At 41.8% G+C, this 18,655-nt stretch overlaps 1 protein-coding gene across 1 annotated transcript; it reads left to right on the top strand.

Moving 5' to 3' along the window:
- Positions 1-1,225: 1,225 nt before the first annotated feature.
- LOC310867184 (interferon alpha/beta receptor 1b-like) lies at positions 1,226-18,384 on the top strand. The gene is made up of 8 exons (XM_083777045.1): positions 1,226-1,394; positions 9,609-9,759; positions 10,055-10,242; positions 11,269-11,429; positions 13,439-13,592; positions 14,051-14,208; positions 14,720-14,892; positions 15,604-18,384. The coding sequence occupies exons 1-8, from the start codon at positions 1,340-1,342 to the stop codon at positions 15,833-15,835; spliced, it is 1,272 nt and encodes a 423-aa protein (XP_083633171.1). The 5' UTR covers positions 1,226-1,339; the 3' UTR covers positions 15,836-18,384.
- The last annotated feature ends 271 nt before the right edge of the window (positions 18,385-18,655 follow it).

Below are 18,655 nucleotides of genomic sequence, written 5' to 3'. Positions count from 1 at the left end.
TTTTAAATAAAAGAAAACACCATTGGAGCAAACCTCTTCTCTTCACCAGGAATTAATTCCCCCATTAAAAAGAAGGGAAAAAAAGGGCAGGGTACAACACTAGTTTTTCTTCTTTCTAATTATTTGTTCGGCCCAAAAAAATGTGTTTATTGTCATGATTTGTCAACTCGGCTGTTGGCTTTGTACGAGGCTTAAATGTCTTTAAATAAAAACTTTTTTAAATGTCTATGGGAAAAATGAATGGGGAATCATTTCCTGGTGCCCTCGTCGTTCTGACCAAAACATGATAGAAACATCTTCAATTCCATGTATTTATTTTGAATTGTACATTTGCAAAGCTGCATATGCAAATAGTTTGTAAATAAAACTATATCTCTATAATTTGGTAGGCTATTTGTATTTGTGCTGCAATTCGAAATGAAAAGTCTACCCCTTTTTTCCCATAGGCCTACTGTACATGTTTTTCCCTTTCTGACTTTCTTTTCATGATGATTTCCTATTTTTCATAGAAGTGTAGGCCTACCGGTATATTTGTATGTCTTTATTCTAAACAAGTCTTTACTTGTGCTTTTGTTTGAAATGTAGCCTACCCGTTCTACATAGGCTACTGTGAAATAAAATGTTCAATCAATCATTAATGTTCAGATGTTTGTTCAACAAATTGTTATGAGTTGTTTTATTATTATCCGTTCTTCATCAAACCCTGTACACTCAAGACAGTACAGAATTCATTCCATATGTTGATCTGACCTCCCATGCCTTGAAAGTGGCAGAGCTCGCCCAGCAGTCTGCCGTCTGCCATCACCCAGGCGGATGCGTGCAACTGCAAGTGACCTAGGTCGCTTCTCGCCCTCAGGGCGTCTTACTGGTTATTATTATTATTATTATTACACTGGCACATTGAAATATATTGTGCAAGCGCAATGCAAGGAGAAAAACCGAACTGCGGCTGCGCATCAAGACGAGAGACGAGAGAAGGACACGCCCCAGATTACTCTGAAACCTATAGGCCGAAAGGACAATCGTACGTCATTGGCTGGTCGGTCGTCAAGGAGACAGCTGTTGCCCGTTGGTTTGCACTATGGTTTGCACATAGCAGGCCGACACGGCTATGGGACGTATATGACCGCCTCCAGTGAGTCCAGTCCAGTCTCCAGCTTTGTGAATTGTGAGTGAGTCACATTCTGTTCTGTCACAAGATTGAAAGACAGAAATAAAAAGAGAAAGAGAGAGAGAGGGGGGACAGAGAGAGGGAGAGGGAACATGTGTTTGTGAAGAAGGGACGATAGAACACATTCATGTGGATAAAAACATACGTGGTGGACTGGTGGTGTCGAACATGGACGCTGCTGCTGTGTTCGTGTTTGTTCTCTGCTGCTTCCAAACCAGCCCTGGTGAGTCAACCTACCAAAACTAAACAACTACACACTTCATAATCACAGCAATGTGTATTGTGTAGGCTATGTGGTGGTGTTGTGGTTGTTGTTGGTGGTGGTGTAGCTCTGGTCCTGATAAATGCTTTTTTGTGATGTATTCCCATGCTTTTTGTTCTTGCTTAATGTAAGTCGCTCTGGATTAAGAGCGTCTGCTAAATGCCTAAATTGTAAATTGTAAATTGTCCTGGCTACTCTGTTCCATAGCCCTAATGTTAATTCTGCCCTGCATGCAGGGCAGAATTAGCATTAGGGCTATGGAACAGAGCTATGGTGGTGCAGGTGGTGTGTGTGTTTTTATAATTTTCTCAGTACATGGCATCTAATATTAGCCTAAAATGTCAATGTCAGAATCGATACATACATCTACGAGAGTCTACATTTTAGGCTAAGCATCTATTATGTCTACCGGTATATAATAATAACATGGGCCTGCCCTAGCCCCATATGTGCCCTCTCCCTACGCTCATTCTGTAGCTCCGAGCGTAGGGAGAGGGCTAGCCCTCCAAGCAGAACCCAAATGCTACTGAAGTTTCTGACATTTGTTCGACCCAGTGCATTGGGTCCTGTTCCACGTCGTCCATGCCACCTGATTAAAACATTTACTGGCTCATGTTTACATGTTAAAACGCCTCCCCGCGGCATGTGACGCCATTATTTTCCTTGAGTTATTCTGAATTCGGTAACTTTAAGTAGCTATACATCCCGGTGCGAATATCTCCTGTGGCGCGGAAGCCGTTAAGTATTTTTAATATATGTTTGCCCGATTTGGAAGCTTGGATTCTTCTTGTTTATTGACACCTCATTGTACCGCCTATCTGGCTAGCTAGTGGCGCTATAGCTATGACACAGCAGATCAGAGGCAGGGACGTAGCCTCACAAGCCAACCGCACACCGGGAGGCGGTACAATAAACGGTAAACAAACAAGAAGAAATAAAGCGACCAAATCGGTCAAACAAAGATTAAAAATACTTAACGGCTTCCGCGCCACAGGAGATATTCGCACCGGGATGTATAGCTACTTAAAGTTACCGAATTCAGAATAACTCAAGGAAAATAATGGCGTCACATGCCGCGGGTCCTATTTTAGAGAGAATCTCCACATCCGCATTTAGGAATTTCCATACGAAAATACACTAGCGAGCAGGGACCCAACGTAAAACTAAACAAAATATCAAAAAAGTTTTACGTAGGGTCCCGAAAGGGGCTAGGAGAGGGCACATATGGGGCTATAGCCCCTTTCGGGACCCTACATAAAGCTTTTCTAAAATGTCAGAAACTTCAGTAGCATTTGGGTTCTGCTTGGAGGGCTAATATGGGGCTAGGGCCTGCCCTAAACAATAGGCTATATTTATTTATACCGGTAATGTAGCTATGGTGTTTGGTGTGGACGGACCATTGATATCAGTTAAATCCTTATGTGCAATTGTGCATGTGTATATTTTTCTTATTTTATTCTAGAGAATGAAATGCTTAAATCTACTGAATGTGAAGGTAGCCTACTGGGGGAAGGCTTATACTGTGTGTATAGGCTCAATATGTCAGTTTGTCACATTCAGTAGATCCTGTGATCTTTTGTGGCCAGATGTAATTTCTTGGGTTTATTAGGACTATAGTAAATAATAAATAAAAAAAATCGCCATAATATTTTGTAAAAAAATACATATTTAGCCCAGGGGGGCAGTCAGCCAGATATTTCGTGAAGCCTCATTTGAAATCGGTAGTTCATATAATGGCCTGTTGTGGCGCTGGACCGGACCCAAAAAGCCCCATAGCTCCATAGAGGCCCATGTATTTTGGCCCAACTTCACCTAGACTGTATTACCTTAATAAACATGGTCATGAATACTTTCTTCTTCCAGTCACTAGTTTAAAGTCTCATTTCTAATGTCATAATATTATTTTTGGAAAATTATGGTCCCATTAATTAAAAAAATGACCATCGCGTATGTTCTGAGGGGCGTGGCTACCATTACAGTCTATGATCGGGATTCCCCTCCCACTCGAGTCAAAATAAAAACCAACGGAGAAGAAGGGGGGAAGTCCCGCCTCGTTGTCTGGGCAGCCAATGACCAGCTGGTATACAAAACGGAGCCAGCCAATGGCCAGCTGGTACCAAAGATGGCGACTTACATCAGGAATTAGCATATTATTACAGGCTTCATTTTACGTTCATGTTAGACCCGGGGAACGCTTTGTCCATATTTTTTACAGTCTATGATTTAGCCCCATGCTCGAATGCCCCCGCCCCCCTGTCAAAAACTGCTAAAATCCCCAAAACAAAAGAAAGCCGCAAATGAAAGAAAATTAACACTCACCTTTTAGTTTCTCTAATAACAACCTAAAACATGAACCTTGGTTGAAAAAAACTAAAGTTGTCCTTTAAGCCAAATTCTTTAAGGCGCCTCAGAAAGTACAGTCGCTGCTGCGCCTTCTTGAGGATGTACTCGTTGAGTGACCATGTGAATGTGTCTGTGATATGTATGCCCAGGAATTTAAAGTTATCAACTATGTCGACAGATGACCCTTTGATGGAAATGGGGGTGTGGATGCCTTTGGACTTCCTAAAGTCTACAATGATTTCTTTGGTCTTATTGGTGTTAAGTGAGAGGTTGTTGTTATCGCACCATAGAGTTAGATCCTCTATCTCCCTCCTATAGGCCCTCTCATCACCGTCGGTTATTAGTCCGATCACTGTGGTATTATCCGCAAATTTAATTATGATCTTATTCTCGTATCTGGCGACACTAAATCAAACGTAAACAATTGCTGTACAGCAGAGGACTGAGGCAGCAGCCTTGGGGCGCACCGGTTCTGGTGAGAATTGTGGATGAGCTTCTCTCTCCTATGCGAACACACTGGGGCCTACCCGTCAGAAAATCAAATAGCCAGTTACAGATGGAGCTGCCCACACCAAGGCCACTGAGTTTCAACACTAATTTAGATGGTACAATAGTGTTAAATGCGGAACTATAGTCTATGAACAGTAGTCTGACATAAGAGCTTTTCTTTTCTAGATGTACCAGGGCAGTATGTAAAGCAAGAGAGATTGCATCATCCACAGATCTATTTGCACAGTAAGCAAACTGTAAAGGATCAATACTAGCAGGAATTATGCTCTTGATATAAGAGAGAACCATTTTCTCCAGGCATTTCATGAGAACAGATGTCAAAGCAACAGGTCGATAATCGTTGAGACAGGTAACAGGTTTTTTCTTGGCAATGGGTACAATTATTGTTTTTTTAAAACACAATGGCACCACGCACAATGACAGGGACAGGTTAAATATGTCTGTGTAAACCCATGACAGCTATGACAGCTGAATTTCCCTCAGGATCAATACATTATATCTGTGTTTACATACCATACTGAGCACACATCTTCTGCCAAACAGGATTCAAGATCAAATCCTGCCTTCTTTCCTGTCTCTCTCTCTCCCTCCCTCTCTCTCTCTCTCACTGTCCAGGGGTTGTACTGTATTATTTATTTATTTCAAGCATTTTTTTATTGATTCAATATCCTACACTACACACTAGGCAGTGTATTGGCCGGTAAATGGGCAACATTAAAAAATAACTCATATTCACTGTTGATAGATATACGATTACGTACACATCTGTTCACTTCCCTCATTCAGAGACCCATTGTAAAATGTATGAAAAAATACAAGAAAAATTAAACGTGTATGTAGAGAATAGGATGCTATTGGGTTCACATGTTTACAACTGTGGTTTGTGGTATTTCTGACTACCATAGTATAGTATCATACTGTATTATGAGATTGAGAGATTCGAGAATGACATGATATAACCACATTCAAATTGACATCAGTGGTAAAACATGTATGTTTCACCAGGGTGCTGCTTATGAATATTAGGCTATTGTACAATTTCGAGACCGAAACTGTTTTGACAGTGTAAGAACAGGATATATTTGTCTGTTGCTTTCCCTTTAACCACAGCAGTGTGATAGCAAATGAAGACGAAAACCTGGTGGTATTTGTTGAAATGTCATTCTAGAATAAACATGACATTATGGAGAGACATGGCGTCGACATTTGGATCATGCTCACATGCTCATTGCTTAAGGTCTGTTGACAGTCTCATATTCACTGTTGATATACATAGGTACACAAAAAATATTTTCACTCATGAGAGACCCATTGCAGGTGTTTAGATTATTTTCTCAAGCTTTAAATTCATTCACTATCCTACACACTAGGCTGTGTATTGATCGGTAACTAATATGCGATGCAATGTGCCATTTTAGTCTCTGTAATTCCAGTTACTGCAGGCCCAAACGTAACAGAAGGCATCCCTAAAACCACACGCGGTCCACAGGCATGTCATACAGCAACAGTTTCTCCTGGTCCCACAACAGCAGGTGCAGCAGCGAAACCTTATCTCTATGTACCGGTAGCTTTATTTTACCCGCTGATCTGAAGTCCACATTTCCAGCTTGTAAATTGGTCAGGCTGAGTTTAGTTTCACCTTTTTCATCAGACCACAGTTCAATCAGCTATAATTGTTTATGCCTCATGACTCACGAACCCTTGTAACAGAGGGTGTTAGTCACACCAGTTTTGGTTCTAATAACTCAGTGTTGTGCATGGACACGTTGAGGGTTAGATTTGTTTGGGGGGTGGGGGGGGGGGCCATGCCGCCTCTGCTTTTGATATCCGGGGTGGTGATATGTTTGTTTGATTGCTCAAATACTTTAGAAATGTAAAAACCACGAGGTACGGTCAGACATTTAGGCTAAAAGGATGGCGCAAAAAAAACTCTAGGGGACTTGTTTCCATTGTGTTTTTACTGTTTTATCCTTACTTAGCTGTAGACTGAATTGATTGAAAGAATAATACCACTCATTCAAATAGAAATATTTACTTGAGTTTAACTATCTACCTAGAGACATGTACCTACTGCCTACAAGTATTAATATACTTCTTAACTGAAAAACACTGGGACAGTACAAAGTTACAAACACAAAAGCCAGCTAAACCAGTGTTGACATGGCTACAATGGCACTAATCTCTCAAGAACAGATTCCGAACGAGCTATGATACGGAATCTGTCATGGCATTCAGAACGTGTATATACATGTTGTTAACTTGTTAGTGGGAATGAAAACATAGGCGCCCCACCGGAAGAGGAGTGCCTAAGTCGGAGCAAACGGGCAACATCCTGCTATCCACATTATGTTCGGCGCCGTCCCCAAAGGCAAATTCGTTTTTTGCCGATGGGGTCCCAGATTGTAATGGCACTAAATTAAGTTGAAGATGAGAGGAACTGAATGATCAAAGCTGAGCGATTTAATGGCTCTTATCGGCTTCATTTTTTCCTCAAGTCGTCCTATATTGCCATCTGACTTCACTTCAGTCTAATCATTGTTGTCACATCAAATCTCATCAGCTTGGCTAGTTGACTGTATTCAGGGATGCGTGTCATGGAATGTATTTACTGTTGTGTTTCTGTGTCTGATTAAGAAACATAGTGTAGTTAGTCACACCTTCATACCTGAGCCCAGTGGAATCTGATGAACAAAGGCTTCTGGTAAGGAACACAGAGGTGCCAGGTACAGAGACGGGCAGACCTGTGTTGTAAGCTACAGTAGGACAGGGCAGACTGCATGATATGATCACTTACTGGTTGAAACAAAACAACAGCTGTGTACATCAGTGGTAAAATGGTCCCCAAACGGCGTGCCGTGAGACAAGTCTAGGTGTGCCTTGGGAGTTGACTTTTCCACGATGGGCACAAGTATTTTGAAAACAACAGGTGTATAAGATTACAATGTGACAAATTGAAGTACTCTACTGTAGGTGGGCCTTACATTAGAGCTGAAACTATTATTTTCTTAGCTATAATCATATAGATTCCTTTTTCAATTAATCAAAAAAATAGAGATGTGCATTTCTTCACATGTCAGCGAAACAACACAGATAATCAATAATCAACTAAATGGATTAGGCTGGTGTAACTATTCCACAAGAAAACCATTTTATATCAGAGAGTAGAGGGAAATATTGTGCAACCATGGGCTTTGTAGGACCATTGTGTGTGTGTGCGTGCGCATCAGCGTACGCGCGCGCACACACACACACACACACACACACACACACACTCTGTCACATACACACACACTGGAAGATGTGTAGGAAATTGAAGAGGAGCGTTTGTGAGCACAAGAACAGTCAGGAACAGAGATGAGAGGCCTTCAGACTGTGACGTCTGTCTGTATTGAAATTGTGAAAATAGCTGATATACACGTTACGTTAAACACACTTTTCTTTAAATAATAATGAAAAGGAAACAATTTTAGACATGCAAGGTTTATGCCCGACAGCAATATATTTATTATTTGTTATTATTTATTTATTGTCCTGCTGCTTATTAAACAGGTTGCTGTTTTTTCCTAGTTCGGTTATCATCTGATCTGGCCATATTTATTCTATGCCTGGTTAGTGGTTACCTTGGTTTTCTATAACAATGGGTCACTCCCGCCATGGTATTATAAATCAGGCTTTAACTGTGACGTGTTGTCATGGTAGATCTTGTTAATACAAACACTGTCCTAAACCCATTAAGATCCGAGGCTGATTCTACACGTCTTCTAAATTCGAACAATTTTCTTAAAACAAACTGTACAATACTGTATGTTTCTATATCAGTGGTTCTCAAACTTTTTAATGTCAAGGTAAGGACCCCTAAAATTATATGTATTTGGCCCCAAACCCCCATCTGAGGTTTTGTTCCAGGGACCCCCAGATGCAAAGATTTTAGTTAAAATGTTTGCTTTTAAAACAAACAAAAAAATATATACTGTACATTCAAAGATTTGCACAAATTGTCTCGATTTTTCAGAAATGGCAGATCTATAGCGCTGCACAAAGTGACACGCTGTGATCATAAATCTGCTATTTTTTAGTAGCCAATGGAATCTAAAATGACTTTCCCAGTTTTAATGGATTAAAGTTTGAATCCATTAAAACTGGGAAAGTCATTTTTGATTAAAGTTGAGTTAGCAGATTTTTTGGGCACTCTCCATGTATTGTACATACACACGCACACGCAAGCACGCACGCGCGCACGCACAGTCACCTACAGTAAACGAACAACATACAGGTTTATCTGGTCTTTCATTTTTATCTCGGCTATTCTTAGATCAGATTAATATCTTTGCACTTAAAATAACCATTGGTTCTACGCTCGATTTGTCTCGATGGCCCTGCAATGCGTCTCTGTTCTGCAAAGTCTCTCTCGGTGCAGAATACCTGGTATTTGAAGTGTTCACTTCCTCTCTGGTGTTGTGAATGAAAGTGGACACACTTCCATTTTTATGTACCTCTTATTTCAGTCAAAGAAAGTCAACTGAAGATACTAGATAGATCAACTAATGCTGTTGACAATTCTCAGTAGTTATCAAACCTTTTCATGCCAAGGAGAAGATTTGTGTGGAAAAACACAAGATTTTATGAAAATATAAAACAAAATAGCAGATGTACAAGCTCGCAGCACCCCACAAGCTTGTTGTATATCTTCTATTTTTGAATAGCCAAAGCTCAAATCTAAAATTATACGGATGCTTTCTTGGATATAATGGGTTAGAAATGGGAAATTGTGACTCATTTATTCCTTCATTTCTTTTCATCTCACAGAGCCAACAGAGTTGAGATGGTTTGTGTTGTGCTCCAAGTCACTGCTACTGAAATAATGTTAAGTGACTCCCATGTTGTACATGTGCCTCCCTGGACCTCCCTAATCTGTCCCAAATCTGTTACAAATCTGGTTGTTGTTAAGACAACCAGGCAGCATTGGATCGGGTCATCACAAATGTTCATTTAATGACCTGGCTTGGCTACAATGCCTGGTTCTCAGCTTTCCTATTGTCTCTAGCTCCTACAATGTCTCTCTTTCAGCTTTCTTACTGTGTCTACCTCTTCTACACTCTCCCTCTCGGCTGTCCTACTGTGTGTCTGTCTCTCTTACACTGTGTCCCTCTCAGCTCAGCTTTCCTACTTTCTGTCTCTCCGACTCCTACACTTAGTTGTCAGACTTAACTGTCTTACACTTAGTTGTCAGACTTAACTGTCTGACAACAACATGTGGTTGTTGTGTGTATTCTGGTACTACTTATAGGATGTTGATTCTGATGTGTGTATTCCCGATTGCAGTCCAGGCAGACGGATCATCACAAGCAGAGCTTTCGGCACCGCACAATTTGACTATGCAGTCCATGAACACCCAGTACATTCTGCTGTGGGACTGGTACCGAACCCCTGCTGCTGGGAACCACCCAGTGACTTTCACCACACAGTACATAGCGTAAGTTCCCATGTTACTACTGCAAGTTGTTCCGATACCCATACCAGTATTGGAAAAGCTGCCTAAAATGCTGGTAACGGTATCGATTGAGTTTCAGATACGTCATTCATCACAGTTATCATATTTTGGATGCTTCGGTCTTACTGTACTATTTACATTATTATTGTACTAACTTGTAGCTGCACTTGCCGTAGCACTTGATGTATTTCATTGATGTATTTCCATGTTTTTGTTAACCCCAATTAATAAGAAGTTAACAATCTGGTAATTCACTTTTTCTTTTGCCAAACTCCAGGAAGTACAAGTTGCAGAGGAAGAAGAACAAGGACTGGACGACCGTGTGTGACAAAACGGCAGACACCCGCTGTGACCTGACCCAGTCACACCTCCACTATCTGGGCATCTTCGTCCTCCGAGTCAGAACCAACCAGGGAAAGACCCACTCCAAATGGACGGACAGAGAGTTCTGTCCTGATAAAGAGGGTGAGAGAGAGAGGGTGTGTGTGTGTGTGTGAGAGAGTGTTGGAGATGGAAAGGGAAAGGGAAAGGGAGAGAGGAATGACGAATGAGAGGTGGGACATTATAGCCCGAGCAATATATCAGTTTTGTCCATATTCCTACTTCCTTGATTATTTTATGAAAACTACAACTAAATATATATTTTTAAATAACCGATTACTTTGATTAAACTGTCGCACCTCTATAAAGATGTATGAACTGGATTGATATGATCCACTTTTCCATTCTTGGTAATAGTAAGGTCAGCTGAAGTGTTGTGAATCAACTGCAGGGAGAGAGAAGAAAGGAGAGGATGGGAGAGATGGAGAGAAGAGTGGAATCCTGAGCAGTCTGGTTGCTATGTGAACAGGACTCCTGGGAAGACAGCCAGTCTCTCTCTCTATCTCTATCTCGCTCTCATTGGTGTTTACTGAGTGTCACATTTGCAGTTGAAGCTGGACAGAATATGCCACCATTCCACTTTCATCATTCACTAAATAAGAGATTTAGGGCACAGATATGTTGCTGTGTAATGTCAAATGAATATACCATTATGTGCAGACTTTGTGATTCTGAAACCCTTCCAACAACTTTTCTCTCCAGCAGACCCACATTCCAACAAACGGAACAAACACACATTCCAAATTCCAATGACATAAACACAAAGGAGAAACTTGGAGTGGTTTGTTTGTAATGTGGGATTTGAATATATAAAATAAATAAATAATAATAATAAAAGACATTATTATTATTATTAAGTGCCATTATCTCAAATTGCCTGGTCTGAGTTCTAGTTTATGCAGGTAGCTTGAAGCCCCTATGGGAATGGCACATTGTAAAACTGTATGCAAGGGGCTTTAATCTGATCGGAATCATGATATCTTTGTACTTAGAAGGTCTTGTTACTTAACTTCCAGCCAAGTCACGTAGAATTGTTATTTTTATCTATACGGTAATAATAATGATAAAGATCTATATAACAAATAAAGATAATAATGTCTGTCCTCCCAGCTGCTGTGGGCCCTCCATCCAGAGTAGATGTGTCTCCTGCTGGCTACCTGTTGGATGTCTCCATCTATGACCCTCTGACCACGACCAACACCTCCATGAGAGACAAAGTGCCCATGATGTACTACCGCATCATCTACTGGGAACGCTCCCAGAATGCACAGGTACACCACATCATCTACTGGGAACGCTCCCAGAATGCACAGGTACACCACATCACCTACTGGGAACGCTCCCAGAATGCACAGGTACACCACATCACCTACTGGGAACGCTCCCAGAATGCACAGGTACACCACATCATCTACTGGGAACGCTCCCAGAATGCACAGGTACACCACATCATCTACTGGGAACGCTCCCAGAATGCACAGGTACACCACATCATCTACTGGGAACGCTCCCAGAATGCACAGGTACACCACATCATCTACTGGGAACGCTCCCAGAATGCACAGGTACACCACATCATCTACTGGGAACGCTCCCAGAATGCACAGGTACACCACATCATCTACTGGGAACGCTCCCAGAATGCACAGGTTGTTTTCAAGGCAAGGCAAGGAGTTGCAATGCTACAATCTCACAACGCTTGTAGAACTGCTATTTTCACAGAATTTTCCTCCCAGACAAACTTTGTTTGTCTGGGAGTGGTGAGTGGTGAGTGGATGCAAATGAGCTTAGTACAGTGTATTAAACAACAGTTTGAAGTATTCTGCCAGACTAACATTAACACCTAAATCCCCAGTGAGAGATGGACAATTGCTCCTCATCAATTTAGTTTTTAGTACAAAGAAAGGAATGAAATAAACAAAACCAGACCAGAACTCCCACCACGGGACTCAGCATCAAACTCAGTATCAAAACATGGATTAAATAGCGTGGAACGTGGATTATGCAGTCATTTTCTATACATTTAACATACATATTTTAAGCACGTTTCCATGGTCCATGGTAATTATGCTATAGACTACTAGTTTGAATGTCTAACAATGTATAGATGTTCTTCCAGGTCTAAATAGGTTAAAAATACATAGTTTTCATTAAAAAGAAAAAAAGTCCAAATTAAATCTGATTCCCACAAAGCCAGTAGAATGTCATCATGTCTATTGGAGAAGTGGGCCAAATGTTAAGTCAAAGTGCAAACTAAGCGCTCCGGGCACATAATTTCCGGGAGGGGATGCAGGGGTTGAGGAACTTGGAACCCCCCCTGAAGTGAGAGTCAACAGGAAGTCTTTGTGGGTTTACTGCTGCCTCAAGACAAAAACCAAAATATTTGTTCTTTATACACTTCCTCTATTCTGATGCTCTCTATCCCCTCACAAGTAACACCTGGTGCCTCAGCTCTCCCTCTTAATTTATCTCACACGCACGCAACAAAGAGTGCACGCACACACTCTTCGTTGTTTTTGTTACTCTGCTCCTGTAGTCACATGGTATGGCAAGTACAAAACATACATGTATTGTACCAAGTCAGATGAACTGGACTGGGCGCTGATAATTTAGCTTCCATGGAGACAGACACACACACACACACACACACACACACACACACACACACACATAATGAATGTTTCACTGTATGGAGAGAGGACTTTGCTTTCTTTTCAATAACCTTTATTTTACTAGTACTTTGCAGGGTGTTTTATTACATTTGTGTATTGTCCTGAATGTATGCATTGAAGTGAGCAAAACAATTTTCCCTTGTGGATATTAAAGACATCTACCGGTAATCTAATCTAATGTATGGTAACCACTGCAGCCTATACAGTATGCCCGTAGCCAATTCCAGCTCTAGCTTATTAGTGTTTGTTAAATCATCATACAGGTACTTAATGTTTATATACCAAAATCCATCAACTCTGTAAAGTAACATGCCATATATGAATATAGCTAATAAGCCAGATGTGACTCAGCCGTTGGCAAAAATGAATTGCCTGCCACACGACAGTGTGATTACTGTGATATGAGTCTGGCTTATTAGATTTCTTAGATTTAGATTTCTTCATTGTTTCCACCCAATATCTTTTATTTTTGTTTCCAACTTTCCACCCAATTTTAGCCCATTCATTGAATATAGTCAGTTAGTCACCAGACGTTTCACTAGGCACAGAACTCTGACCGTCTGGCTAAAATCTAAAAATTCGACCCTTACCCTCTCTGTGTCTTGCAGGGCCTGCAGACCCAGATGGCGAACAGCAGTGTCAACCTGGTCACTCTGCCAGACCTGCAGTCCTGGACCTGGTACTGCGTCAGCGTCCAGACACGCTACGACTACTACCACAAGAGCAGCAACTTCACCACGCCGCACTGCATGCAGACGCAAGGTTCACAGCTTCATATGACTATATTCACATTTATTACGTTGTCAATTAGACCTGCCACATTTAAACCTGGCTTTATTAGAACCTGTGTACATATTTAAACATTTGCATTAAATATTTACTGGATTGGATTGCAAAACTAGCTAAATCTGTTCTCAAAATATGTTACCTGCAATAGCTTTGCTTGTGCTGATAATTACCGGTATACTTGTTTTACGCTGTGCAGACTTGTGTACTTTAGTCAGACAATCAAGATATCTCCTCCTATGGTGTGTCTGGTCTGGTGATGATCTAAATCCAACGAATCGGCTAAATCTGTCAATGCAAAGACGTGGGTGGTGGTCCTTTTTATATGGGACAGTATGTCGGCATCTCCATTGGTTTTCAATTAGTGTATGTGTGTGTGTGTGACTGTGTGCGTGCGTACATGCGTGCATGCGTGGATGCATGTGTCTCTCCAGGTCCGACTCCAGTGTGGCAGATCTTGCTATGGTTCCTGGCGTCCATGGTAGGGTTTTTCCTGGTGGTTCTGCTGTTTCTGTACATCTCCTTTAAGTGCTACCACGTTGTGAAGGACACGTTCTACCCTTCCATCCAGCTCCCCGCTCACATCCAGGCGGTAGGAGACCATGCTTACATTATCCACATACAGTACAATGTCTGCGTATAGCCTCTCTACTGCCATGCGTCCTACTTCACACATAAAATATTTACAAATAATTCTTTCATTAAGAAATATATAGTGCTTCTCATCTGCTGAGACATATCTTGAAGCACTTCATAAATAAGAGACTGTAGTTGTGTAGTAAATGAAAATACTGTATAATACAATTACAAAATATGACAAGAAGAAACGGACAAAGAAAACATACATGTGATGTATATTTATTTCTGTTTTGGGGTAATAACCAAATATGTATATAGTTTCTGTGTTCATGAAGTTAATGTGATATGATATTGTTTATGTATTGTTTGTCTCATAATCCCATAAGGGATGGGTCTTTATGACAAGACACTAAAATATAAATTAATTCATTCGTGATGGCCGCAGTAATTCTCTCTGTTGACTGTTGAATTTCCTCTCTGTCTCTCTCACTCTCCGTTTCATCCCTCGTTCTTTTTTCTTTCAGTATCTTAATGACTGCTCCCCCAGCTCTGACGTGCCTCGCCTCCTCACCCCAGAGTCTGACACAGAGCTGGTCTATGATAAGGTGAGCATCTGTCCAGAGGCAGTGCTTCTGGAGATCCACGCCCCTCCCCGCTGTGAGACCCCGCCTTTCATGTCTCCGGAGCCAAACAGCAGGTCAGTTTCTCAACCACCGGGTCGGGACCTTCATGCGGCCTGTGTAATGTTCAGACTGGGTCATCGTCAAGGAGAATGGAGTTATTCATGATGGAGCCGGTTTACTGTATGTTAAATGTGGAAAACCAGGAAATGTGTAGATTTACCATTAAATGTTTACTTTTCCAATGGGGTGGAAACTATATTCATGATGATTGTGGATGATTTCTATGAATTTATTTGAATTAAATGTAGGCATTTTTAAGCACAGGTTTAAGTAATGAATTTGAGGTTGTGTACCATTTGTATGGTTTGTAAGTTTAGGCATGGGTATAGTGCTCATGATGTAACTTCACAGCTGGATAAGTAGTGGGTGTAGTAGATTTACTTCGGCCATGCAAGGGAAGGGGAGTATTGTCTGAGCCCTGGGTAGAGTTCTCAAATTCTGCCCGAACCCGACACAACCCGACGCTTTCAAGCCGGGCCAGGCCCAAAATGTATGCTAAGCTGGGCCGAGCCTCCGGTTCCCTGAAAATAATTAAAATAAAATCTAGGCCCTGGCGTTCTAACGGCCTCTATACACACGCATCTATGGCCGCTGACTCAATGTACACAACTTTTGGATCAATCTAAGCAAGTGCACAACACTAGTCCTCTACGTTGTGACTTTGTGTGATCCTTGTGCGGTGGCAGTAGTAGAGAGTTCTCAGACTTTGTTTGTTTTTTGTCCAGTGGGAGACACAGCCGCCAGGGCAGCGGAGGCAGCAAGGACTCTGGAGTCTATTCCACAGAGGGCAGCTCTGGCCCGCGGCAGCCACGCAGCACGCAGTCGTCTGGGGGTCTGGAGGGCTCGTGGCAGGGCCCCTGTTCCCTGGAGCAGGTTAAGATGGAAGCCGTGGGGCCCGAGCCCAGGGGCCAGCGTGCCGCCATGGAAGACGAAGGTGTGATGGACATAGATGTTTGAAGGGGTGGATGGATTGTGCAAGAGGAAAAGAAGGAGAGACCAAAGAAAAGAGGAGGTATTTGGAGACTCTGAGGATCTTGGCATAGTACATTCAGCTTTCAAGAATGACCTGTCGGTGGTATGGAAGTATGAACACAGACTTCTAAAATGTACACTGAAGCAGGATGGATGCAGTAACATCCTCACGGGGCGTAAATTCACAAAACGATTGTGCGGCTTTTGGGGCCAAAACCTGTCCAAATGAGACAAACTATCATTCTCAAAGCCCCCACAAGGGTTGAAATCAGGGTGGGGTAATATTGTCGATATCAAGATAGACTGGAATGTTAGTATCATATCATGTTATATCATTCATAAGTCTTTTCCTAGTTTTAATCACTTCAGCCATTATGTATACTTTCAAAAATCTTCAAAAGATTCATAGATAACGGAAATATCCATTCAGAAAGCTGAGCTTTTTTTTTTTCAATAGTACTATTGTAAAATTTACAATATTATCGTCACGATATCAGTATTGTTACGATAGCTATTGAGGTACTGTATTGTGATATTTGATTTTCATAATATCACCCATCCTGAAGTGAACGCACCCCTAACTGCACTGTTAAGAAAATAGTGTCTTGTGGTATTTGCAATTGTACTTGGGTGTGAAAATGTATGGGCATGTTCTTACTGTGACATTATTAGCACAATATCGCAGCGCAAGTGATTCATAACCCATGGTGCTATCAGTGCCCGCAGTTCATTCTTTGTGAATTCACCCCCCGAGAGTGTAGAAATGGACCCAATTGGACCGATTGGATTATTTTACACACAGATTTAAGGGTCCATGTGGGCACATGTTTAAGTTAACACCGAGGATATTACAGTGTGCCTCGCCTAGAGGAACCGTTCTGACTGAGAGAGAACTTACAGTCAGCTACAGCCCAGTAAATGTTACTGGAATAACCTCTGAATAATTGATCTGTGGTTTATACAGAGGGGTCAAAAAGGCCTTATTGTCCACAGATAACAAACAGGGTGCTGTTCAGGCCATGCCTCACTCCGCCTAATACCTGTCATTTTCAAGTAAGTAGTCCATGTTATTTCACATACTGTACAATATGTGTGAATATTAACGTGACAGTGTATGGCTGATGGAAGGAGCGCTCCACAATGACAATTATCATGATTATGGTCCGTGGATGGGATGGGTTGAACCCTGCTGCCATGCTGTTCCGTTTTTGTCACAGCCTACAGGCTATATGTGCATATTAAAACACAATGAGATTTCTTTCAAAATAGGAGCTCGGGGTGCCGGGCAGATATGGCAGCTTTTACTCTGAAAGCCCCCCCCACCCCCCCTTCCGTTCCGTACAAATGCAAATGCATAATGTTGCTTGCTTACCTCGCGATGATTACGATAAAGTCTCTCTAGAAGCATTTATATTCTAAACGAGAGGCATGTTGAAGTCAGAAATGAAGACGGAAGTATGCCCATCTGGTCAAAACCATGGGGAGCTCCCTAGATTAGGAGAGACGAGCCATTCTTTCTGAGCCGTAAACAAAGAAGTGAACGGCAGTGCGCATGCGCAAACAGCAAGAAGTATGGTGCAGAAGGAGAGGCCAAACCAAATTTTTTCCTTTTCTTTATTTTTCTTTAATACTTTTTTTGTTTATCAATGAAAAAGCGCTAGGAATTCCTCTGGATCCGTCGGTTGAACTTCATATGATGTTTCCACACGTCCTACGTTCTGAATGTGTTAAGTGTTGTGCTTTTGGCAATGCTGGTCATTGCCAACCAATGAAAACTGTGTGCGTATCTCTGACTGTGGACCTGTTCTATGTAGTTTGTGTCTTGTCGTTTGTATAGGGTTCCCAGATACCCACCAAAAAAGATGAACTATGACTATCTTGATGCAGTTTTCCGGTCATGGAAGAATCTGAAAAATAGGACAATAAGTAGTTTTCCTGATGTGTTTAGATTAGGACACATTAGGCTTGTATGTAATGTTGGGCAGAAATCAGTCAAGATTTCATACATTTCTGTTGAGCATCTTGTCTTGAAACCAGTAAGGCCTTGTGCACATGGGTGTGTCATACAGATCAAGTTCACAGTGCGTCATGTTGGTCAATTTTTTTGATGGCAACTGAGTGAAAACAGGAGCATTTGAACATGACCTTCATTTACTAGTTCCCAAGCAGTGGGATTTCCTGTTTGCTAGATAAAATAAATAAATAACACAAGATATATATATCTATTCTATATTGGAGAAGTTGTACCCAACACATGGCAAGAACAACAGCTACGTCACTATTGCAACACCCACAACACCATCTTACACACTACACACACTCACACGGCAGTGACGTCACACACTTACCTTCGCAGTGTTGCAACGCTATCTCCTCCTATCGCGCCGAACGCCAAAACTCGACACCACCCGCCAAACACTGGCACTGGCACTGCCACCAAAAATGCCTCCCGTCCACACTCACGCCGGCAATGCATTTGTTTACTACAAACATTATCGCACCAAGCACCCACACCCCCTTTCACCACGCTAAATTTGCCAGGTCTATGCAAGTGAGCACGAATTACATGTGAGAAAATTCATTCACAAGCCCACAAATGCCATTCAAATGCCATTCAACACACACTACGACTCGCTTACAATTCGCCAACCTGGCAACTACTACCCCGTCTTTTAAGCCACTCCCCTGTGCTGCTCTGATCTCCGAGTCTCCCTGACAGTCCTGTCCGCAGGACAATAAAACAAGGAAGGAGATGAATCTTCGCCTCACGATTTTGCTTATTCCTTCTAAATCACTGTATATAAA

This window comes from Protomyctophum parallelum, assembly GCF_964188405.1.
Source record: "Protomyctophum parallelum genome assembly, chromosome: 11".
NCBI lineage: Eukaryota > Metazoa > Chordata > Actinopteri > Myctophiformes > Myctophidae > Protomyctophum > Protomyctophum parallelum.
Note: the sequence above shows the minus strand (reverse complement) of the source record. Positions and strands in the feature narration are given on the sequence as shown.